Here is a 9886-nt window from a genome sequence, read left to right on the forward strand (position 1 = left end):
TTTCATGGGTGTAAAAGCATGGAAGATCATGACTGATTTAGTTTTACCAGCTAAGAAATATTGCATTGTTGACATTTGTGAAGATCAAATAATTAATTGTTTGCAGAAGCATCTAATTTCAACCCGTTTTCCCAGTTATAGAAGGTAGATCAGCTAAACATGTATAGAATCCCTGCTGAGACCATTATTATCAACGGGTGATGGTCTTAATGCATTAAGAAGAAAATGATTCCTTAAAAAGCATGGATTTAATCCTGAATGTGTACACAGTGCAGGTTGTTATTTAGTGAGACGGGAAAACCCCCCACCTTCCCGCCCCCGGACCTGTGATGTTTCCACTCTGTGTCCAGATGGACAATCACCTGCCTCTCTGCTGGACTAGCAGGTGATGGAATCAGGATACTGTTACAGTGCTCTGCATCTGTCTGCCTGCAACTCATCAATTCTCTGTGTAAGCGTGTGTTATTAAGTGTCTGGGTCTAAACATGGCTGAGAAATCAAAGGCACTTCTAAACCACCACTACAAAGAATTTGGTTCTGCTCGCTGAATTTCAGTCAGTCAGTGCTTTTATGGATTTTCTAACACCTTACACTGGTTACTGTGTTGTTACTATGGTGGGAACCTTTGCTGCTTTCTATGAATGTTAACTCAATCTTCAAGTATTAGTTTAAGGCTTAACCTTTTACTAGATGGTCTTGCCAGAACCGTGCCATTACCGGTGTCAAACACTAAAAAAAGATAAAAAACCAACACACAAAGAAATACACTATGGGTATTACTGTGCTTGCAATCCACACAAAGGAAAGCAGAACAAGTAAGATGTGGAGCACTGAGCCGAGAAACCACAAGGCTGGCTGTCAAAGCCAGACATTCACACAAACAAACAAGTAACCTACATTAAAGCCAGTAAAAATACAATAGTGCATTAATGTAGTGACATATCACACATAATTACACACATAGTAATATCTGACACAAATCTATCATTTTTGTTTTTTGCCAAATCCTCTGGATCTTCCATAGACTCTAAAGTGTGTTAGATTAATAATACTAATAATAATAATAATACTGATAATACTACTACTACTACTACCATTACTACTACTACTACTACTACTACTACTACTACTACTACTACTACTAATAATAATAATAATAATAGCATACTTTATTGACCCCATTGGGGAAATTGTTGTTGAACACAACTACACTGTCAACCTCTTTGTGCCACACACCTGTAACCAATTTTGAGCAAATGCTTACCTTAGTGTGGGACTAATAGCAACAGACCACACTCTGTCATACATTGGAATTGTGTCTCTGGGGCGGTACGAAGTCAAAGTCCAAATCTAAAGAAACACAACCACCAGTGAGCACATTTTTGAATGTATGCATAAGCAGACATATTTTGTGACTATAATAAATAAATACATTGACTGGATTGTATAGGCCAAGGTGCTGAGCATCACATTAAGAAATATGAACTGTAGAAATGTTCTGACCTTGACTGTTCTGTCTCTGGATCCACTGATAATGAGTCCGTCTTTAGAGTCCAAGCAGTTGACTTCCTGGTTATGACCTGTTAACTCCACCAACGTGTCACTCGTCCTGCTGTGGACCAGGATCTTGCCGTCACTGACAAACAAAGAGGAGTTTTTTTTAGGACTAGTCTGATGTATTGGTTTCAGGCACAAAAAGTAAAATAAGGATACTTTCAAAAAGAATGGCAACAATTGTTTTTAAAAAAATGCATTTACCAATATAAACTACAATAAAGAGAATGAGTTAGTTTAATGAATATTTCCTAGACTCTAAACACAGTTTAATTCAGAAAGCATCACCTAAAACTCAGAGAGAACTTTCTGCTTATTGGTCAGATGTTTCTGCTGTGGGAACAAAAAACAGAGGAAGAATGTCCTGTATTGTGGACTACTGAATGTTTCTGTGACATGGGAGAGACAATTATACGATGTGTGTTAATGCAGGTTGGTTGTCCTCCTGTTGACCTCGCACAGGGATACGACCACATGTCTGTCAGGCACTGCACCTTCTCATGACTGCACTTTTGTCTGTGATTCATCCTGCAACATGTTTTGGGTCTGTAAATTGAATAAATTAAAATCTACATTTTGCTTTAGCTCAGTATGCTTTCTCACTAGGAGGGCCGCACCATATGATTCAGATCAAGACCAACAGTTTTTGGGGGTCTTTCTTTCTTTCTGCAGTTGTTTAGGTCCACAACCAAGTGCAATAACTGTGTTTACACCAGACAAAACAATCAGCACAAAGAGGGAAAACGAACTCGAGTTTAACTCGAACGGACTAAAGCCTGTAGGTGTGAAAGCCTGTGGCCTCACTGGTCTCTGCCAGTGCTGCGATGGTCCCTGCTGCACATCTTACCATTTCAAAGGGAAGTCATGCATGATGATCTTTAACATTACAAGTAACCCAACAAACAATGTGTTAGGACAGATGGCAGTGTGTCATTGCCATCTGTGCTATGTGCTAATGAGCTAACTTGAGCTAATGCTTACGACTGCTTTGACTGAAGAATGCAAAAGATCTACAGAACACGTTGCAGCTACAGAGTACATGGGAACCACAGCGCAAACAGCATCTTCACCTTGCATCACATTGTGGTAATGATGATCCAGCATTAACCCCCACCACACTCAGTGGTCATGTTTAGACATTGGTGGAGGTAGATGGGGTTGGAACTTAAAATAATTAATTGCGTTCCCCTTGTCTCTTCACAGTATGTTAAGTTGCTCAGCTAATCTGCACATTTAGAGTTTGTTGTGGATGTTATATTGCCTGTCAGTGTTAGCTTGATGGATGGCTGGCTGTAAGTACTGCAGCCGAAGCCCGTTATCCTGAAAAAACAAACTCTGGCTGATGCGAAAATATACACTCTAGAGTTGTATTTATACTTCCCAAGCTGCAGATAATATATTTTAACAGAAAATGTAAAAATGTCTTCACATTTATTCCTGAGTTGATACAGATCTTAGTTATGAAGTAAAGAAGAGGCCAGAGAAAGGGGAGCCAGCCCTAGTTTAGATCACTTCATCAGTTGTGTGTTTTAAATACTTGCTGCCCTGATAAACTGTGTGTACATGTACCAGTATGAAGTATGAATGCCAGAACCCAAGCTTTTAAATGACATCCATACTCGCAGCTGTGAATAAAGTTAGTTAACCTTAGCTACAATGTTAGCTCAGTGTCTGGCATCCTATGACTGGACCCGTCTTACTGGCCAAATAGTTCTTTGATGCCTGATCACCTATAATGTCATTATAGTATAAAGTTGTATTATTCTGTACAATAAATATATTAAGATAAGCCAGTTGATTACTTCAGTAAAGTTCATATCATTATTACATAGTGACATGATGACAAATGACAAAAACACGTTGTCAATGACAAAGAGCATGAGCTACCTTCCACCACTGATCAGGTGGGAGTCCGTCAGAACAAATCGACACACGTCACCATTGTGGCCCGAGTAGATTTCAAACGGGTTACGCTGGAGCCTTCCCGAGTCTTGGCGCACATAGTACGCTCCAATATTAGCAGCCTGGGACAGAAAGAGTATGTTCCTATCCAGCTGCAACCATGGTAACAGTCTGAGGGCAAGACATGAGATTTAACAGAAATGTAAGTCATTTTAAAGAATCATGAGAGCAGAGCTAAGACAAACACATCCCATTTTTCATATCCAACATATCTGTGTATTGTCCAGGTCATATGTAAAATAAGAGTAAAATAAGATCCATGTTTGTCGTTTCAACAGCATTTAGGCACTTACTTTGTTTTCCATTTGAGAGGAACTACCCTTTTGCAGAGTCCTTTACACCAGTTCTGAGCTATCTTCACTCTCTCCTTCAGTGGTATGTGAGGATATCTGCAATAACAGTGACAGCGACACAGTACAACAGTTTTTACGATTGTGGATTTTGAAGGCGGACAGCTGTCATGTTAATAGTGATGTAAACACTTAGACCCTTTGAAACCTTTAATCCAATTGGTTCAATATAGACAAAACACTATATTACTTATACTGTAAATTCATAATGTCACAGAACTGATACTATAACATCAGTTAGTATCAATATACATATAAACAGATACACTGTATAGTATACTATGAAATGCAAATGAAAACAAAAACATTACATAATTTTAAACCATACTATCTTATAATAACTGTATTAGTTAGAGTCAAACTGGAGTTCACTGTATTAAGACCTCAATAATAACCATATAGTAGAATTATTACCTTCCTGGCAGTTTCAACAAAATATTAGAAATTATAACATTGTAAAAATAGAATTCCATTTCTGTACTGGATTACATTAGATTATCTAATAAACATTATCCAATAAAGTGAGAGTATATGCCTTTTTTTAAAAATCTGAATGAACAGACACAAACCTTAACCACTCTGCACCATCTAACCCATACAATGGAGGCAAAGAAACAGGTATGATTTTCTGTTGTCATGTTGTTTAAACAACAGATGAAGACACAATTCATAAAACAAGTTAAAAAGAAAATGTACCATGTCTTAGATGGTATGGGGTTTGTATTGGTAAAATAATCCAAGGTTGTACGGTAGAATATGGATGTTTTCAAAAAAGCCTCAGAGCTTGTTAAATGATAGATAATGATTAAAGCTGGTCAGAGGCTTTGGGGCCAGTTCTTGAGCAGCTGACATTCATCCAGAACAGTAGCATATGCATTCACATGTGTTGAGCGAGGCCATGCCAGAGGGGGAGGACAGAGAGCAGGAGGAAGCAGCTTGAAGCTGTCTCGCTGTGATGATCTACAGGATGTGTCACCCTTGCGCGCTCGGCAGGACGGACAACTGCCGTGACACCATCACCTGCCTCTGTGAGGCAACCAGAGTGATCAGTGTGGGTCTTACTCAGCCACTGGAGGAGAGGTCTGAGGGAGCACACATGCTTACTAGAGTGGCTGTTTACTACTACCAGGACATAATTTCAGTTTGTAACAACTAAAATCTTTTTATTGTCACTTTTTTTATTGCACTACACAACTGGTCTACAGGTATAAGGGTTAAGGGGCCAGCCGTGAGTTTAACGTCATGGGTGATCTTCAGGAGTTTACCTTTTTTTTTCTCTCATCCTTTTAAGTTTAACTAACCCAGAAGTTTGTTTACAACCTGCCTGAAAATAACTAACATTCATTGTGTTTCCTGCAATTTTTTTAGCAATGTCACTGCATTAGCAGATGTCTGTAATTACCTGGGGAGTAAAGTGTTAAAACTGATAGCTATGAGCGCTTGTAATGTTAGAGCCAAAATATAATTAAAAGGCACCACATTATTACAAAACCTCAAAAGCGGTTGTGTATTTGCCGTGGCAGACAGGTTTAGTGAACCTAAGGAGCTAGAGAGCTCCTGGTTTACAGTGCAGAAACAGCTTTGTGCTAATTTAGGATTAAGATTATTTTAGTTTTGCATCAATATTTTGCCTATTCCTATGTGATGTACTAAATAATTCAAGTCAAAGGTGTGGGTAAAGAAGGGTTAACAGGGACATATCAGTTGTCTGGTTATGGGGGCCGTCTAAAGTTTAATGGTGCAAAAGGACAATTCGCTTTGTTTCCAGCACTCCACTGTACAGTATTAACAGTCTACATATTCATGTTTATCACAGTCATATTATGAAATATAGTCCTCTAAATCGTTCCTGATCAAAGTACAAGTCATTTTGATGGGTTCTCGTAAAATGAAGTGAATTATGAGTCAGGCAAACCAGGGGAGGCCAAGGTGTCCCAGACAGCCAGAGGCCATCAAAGAGAACCTAAGTAAGTTAAAATAGAGGCGTCAACCAATAAGTTATTAAAAACTGCAAATAAGTGTTTAACAGGATTCATTAACTAATAATTTCCACTCTTTAGTATTGGTGGGTGTAAGAGTGCCTGCATCCATCTGGAACCTTTACCCTTGGCCCCCCTGTGGTGTCAGTCCGCTCATGCATATTCATGCAGCCTTAACACAGGGAGGTGAAGTGGGACTGAGCTGCAGGTGTAAAGGCAGAACAGCTGGAGGTGGGGGTCTCTCCTGCCTCTGGATACAGGACTAAGACCAGGACCGCATCCAGACTGACCCAGCAGTGGCTAACACCAAGCTAAAAACACACAGAGGCTCATCTTACGCGTCAGTCCCGCTCCACGTGATTCCGGTGTTTAGAAACTCTTTGGCGATCTTCCTCCACACGGCGTCCCGGTTCACGAAGCAGTGAAGGTTCCTACAAACCTGAGACAGACGACTGAGAGCTCTGCAGTCCAGATAGGACAGGATGTGATAGAGGACATCCTCTGGCAGCTGGAAGAGCAGCATGGCGAGTAGTGTGACGGCACCGCTGCCCGCTCCTCACGCTCTGTGTCCCGCACACGGGGCTTGTCGCAAAAACGGGAGTTACACCAAACAAACGGACGTTATCTTCCATGTTTCAGAGAGCAGCAGCACAGAGGAAACAGGAAGCCATTCCAGCGATGACAGCTGATGACGACGACCGTGCGTCACTGGACGTGATGACGTGGGGTGTTCGGTTTAGCTCGGAATCATGTTAATAATGTATTAATAAAGCTATTAAAAATGTTTCTACATGTAAACACGGGAATATTTAAGTGATTTTCTAAATGTAGTTAAAGTAATTTTTTTAAATGTATTTATGTAAGTTGAGACAGGATATGCTAGGTAGTTAGCCTTCAGATACGTCATAAAACAGTATCATTAAGAAGGTAAATAACAAAAACATCTGGTACAGTATGGTTCAACGACTGATGTAGGTTTACCTACGTCATAAAACATCAAGTAGGAATTTTGAAAAATTAAGCAATGCTTTCTTGCTAACTCTGTGTAAATATATAATGTTTTTTGTTAATTTTAAGTTAATTCAGTTTTTTAAATACAAAAGTGTCCAACAACAATTTCCCTTTGGTGATCAGTAAAGTATGTCATAATTCAAAAATATTCTATTTTTGTTTTCAAACTTTAGAACTCATTAAGTAAACAAACAAACAAACAAACAAACAAACAAAACTCCAAAACAAACAAACAAACAAACAACAACCCCTGCACACATACAATTTAACAAAGTTGGTGGAGGGCGTTCACCAGTGTTGTCTAGTGTTGCTGAAGCTTTAAGCTCTTCACGTCAACCAAGGAACCCACTCATGGGTAACTAACCTCAGAGGGATCTCCCTGGTTGAATAAAAGCCAAATGTAAAATGTAAAGCTAATGTTATGTGCATGTAATGACTGTATATGTGACTTAACAGTTGAGTCTACTTAATATCTTATAAGTTTACTGTACTTCTTTTCTTAAGTTCAGAAATCTTAAGTGAGAAATAAACACTGACTTCATTTATAACCTTAACCTAATCTAAGGTAACTTACATTTTTCCAAGGCAGTGGGGGAATATAAGTTTTTAAGTTCAATCAGCATAAAATTAACTTAGGCTTCAATATAATAAATTGGCAACTGGAAGTATATGTATTTGTTGAAAATATTAATGAAAAGTTGAAGATATGTTATCAAATGTAAAAGAAGAGTTATAAAAGTCATGTTTGATTGTGATTCGTATCATTTCCAGCCACCAGGAGTCCAGTACATCAAACTACCACTGTATTGAATTGGACATGAGTTTATGCATTTTTTATTGATGAATAACACATTGACAAATAAAACAGCTGCATTGAAACACTTAATTAATAGTTGCCTGTATAAATCATGGGAATTAACTTTACAAAAAATGTGACAAAAAAATAGGAAAAATGTCTCCAGTTGAGGCAGCGATTAATGATCAAGCTCCTTCAGTGAACTGCGCTGCTTGTTAGAAGTGAATGATTGAAAGGTGGTGATCTAACCATTTTAAAAGATGCATTTATGCAGAAAAAAATTAAATACTTTATTGATCCCCTTTTGGGGAATTTGTTGTTGGCCAGATAGCACATTTTAATGCCTTGTCCAAGGACACCTTGGCATATAGCCATTAGGAGCCATGAATCAAACCACTAACCTAGGAATTCATAGATAACTGCTTTTCCAACTGAGCTACTGCCACATCGTCATTCAAAGATTGATTTAAGACAGTCAAACAGTCTTAGTTTTTTTTAATGAGAAATAATTTTTGTTTTTGTCGAGAAAACGTGTTATCCCTAAATAATAGTAACAAAAACTAATCAATTGAAACACTAAAGTGTGAGTAAGTGTGATATGTAGTTTTCCAAGTCCAGAAAAAGTTTTATTATCCAGCAAAGCCTTCCAGTGGACACTGACACCAGGATTTGTTTGATCATAATGTCCCACACATGCACATGTTTTCCCTCTTCATCTCATATTGTGATTTGTAGAGACAGTCCAGCAGAATGAAAGTGGAAACCAACCCAACACAGCCTTGAGGCCTGTTTAACCACTAAAACTGCCAAGGTTGTGTCACGGTCAAATGACTACCAAAAGTTGATTGACCTTATGACATTTCGTGAGGCGCTTAACCGTTTAGCATCAGTAGCATCAATTTGTGCTCATTCACATCACGAGGGTCCTCAAGCCTTCAGTTACGAGCAGCATCCCTGCAGCTCTTTGATCAGTTAGGCACAACCGCAGATAATAATTGAAATATGCAGATTGTTTTTTCTCTCTTTCTTTTTTTTTAAAGACATGTCCCCTTGGTGAAAGCCTTGCACTCTTAAAAGCTATGTCCCAAACACTGAGCCGTCGAAAAAAATCATTTATGGTTGGCTTTCCAGCTGAACTGTCATGGCTAAAAGGAAATGAAGAGGTTGGGAGGAGGGACATGGGGAGTAGAGGGGACGTTTGGGGGTTGTGGTGGGGGGTTTCAAGGGGGCTGTGGAAGGGAGGAGCGTCTTCTCTTTTGATCTTTTTAGGGCAGCAAAATAGGGGTGGGGTGGGGGGGCTCTGCCTGAACTGGCAAACACATTTAGCTGGTAATTGTTCAGATCAGACTGACAATCAGTCTTGGAAATGCATGGACAAACAAAAGTTTACAGCTCCAATTGGAAAAGTCAACAGGTCTCGCATAAGGCCCGTACATAATCAATGAAACCGTCGAGCTGGAGCTTCACTTTGATCAGTTGTTTGCGTTTCAATTATCCAGCCTGGTTCAACCCCTGCCTTTGTTAACACTGCTGAATGGTGGCTTGGATTTAATGGGCTGCCTGTCATTTTTGATAGAGAATCCATCCACCTTACTGCTTCTGTACTCAGAACATGTGAACATCCTTAGACAAGTGTTAGCAGACTAGTGCAGTACACATCCTGTATATACTACCACACATGGGGTCTAATCACAGTTCTGTAGTAAAGGTAATGAAAATTATAAAATACATTTTGAATATCTTTATCTCTATCTCTTAAGTTTTGTTCTTTGTATAGTTTTTTTTTCAAAACTATGTGTTGTTTTGTTTTGTTATTCGTGACATTGTGTAATTGTAATTTCTTTCAATTATAAAAGAACCATAACATTTGTGAACAATGTCTCTGTCACTGTAGAACACTACATCTGGATACAAAGCATCAGTACTTCTACTGATCCTTCCAGATATCGGGTAGAAAAAGTTTAACCTGCCACCGGACTGGATGTTTTTTCTCTCTTTACAATAGTCCTATTTTATACCACACTGGTAAGAGAAAAAGGTTTTTTAATGTTAAGATTTTTGACTAAAAAACACCATGTGCAGTCTGTGTGAAGTCTCTTCAGGTTGTACCAACCTCCTCTGTGGTGTTTTCTACACTAAGGTATATGAAAAACAGTTATTCAACCATGCATTAGACAACCTCTGATAATTCTGTTTTTAATTGTTAGTGTTTATGAACCTTGTGTCCAAGATTG

General features: G+C 38.8%; 1 protein-coding gene across 1 annotated transcript in view; it reads right to left on the reverse strand.

Moving 5' to 3' along the window:
• The window catches only part of fbxw4 (F-box and WD repeat domain containing 4), a 42900-nt gene extending 36358 nt beyond the window's left edge, over positions 1–6542 (reverse strand). The window contains exons 1-5 of the mRNA XM_026356781.1: positions 6184–6542; positions 3810–3905; positions 3442–3627; positions 1504–1636; positions 1265–1350 (exon numbers count right to left, since the gene is read on the reverse strand). Coding sequence (XP_026212566.1) covers positions 1265–1350; positions 1504–1636; positions 3442–3627; positions 3810–3905; positions 6184–6368 — 686 coding nt within the window. The 5' untranslated portion in view covers positions 6369–6542. The remainder of the gene's footprint in view (positions 1–1264; positions 1351–1503; positions 1637–3441; positions 3628–3809; positions 3906–6183) is intronic.
• Positions 6543–9886: the final 3344 nt, after the last annotated feature.

This window comes from Anabas testudineus, chromosome 15 (assembly GCF_900324465.2).
Source record: "Anabas testudineus chromosome 15, fAnaTes1.2, whole genome shotgun sequence".
NCBI classification, from domain to species: domain Eukaryota; kingdom Metazoa; phylum Chordata; class Actinopteri; order Anabantiformes; family Anabantidae; genus Anabas; species Anabas testudineus.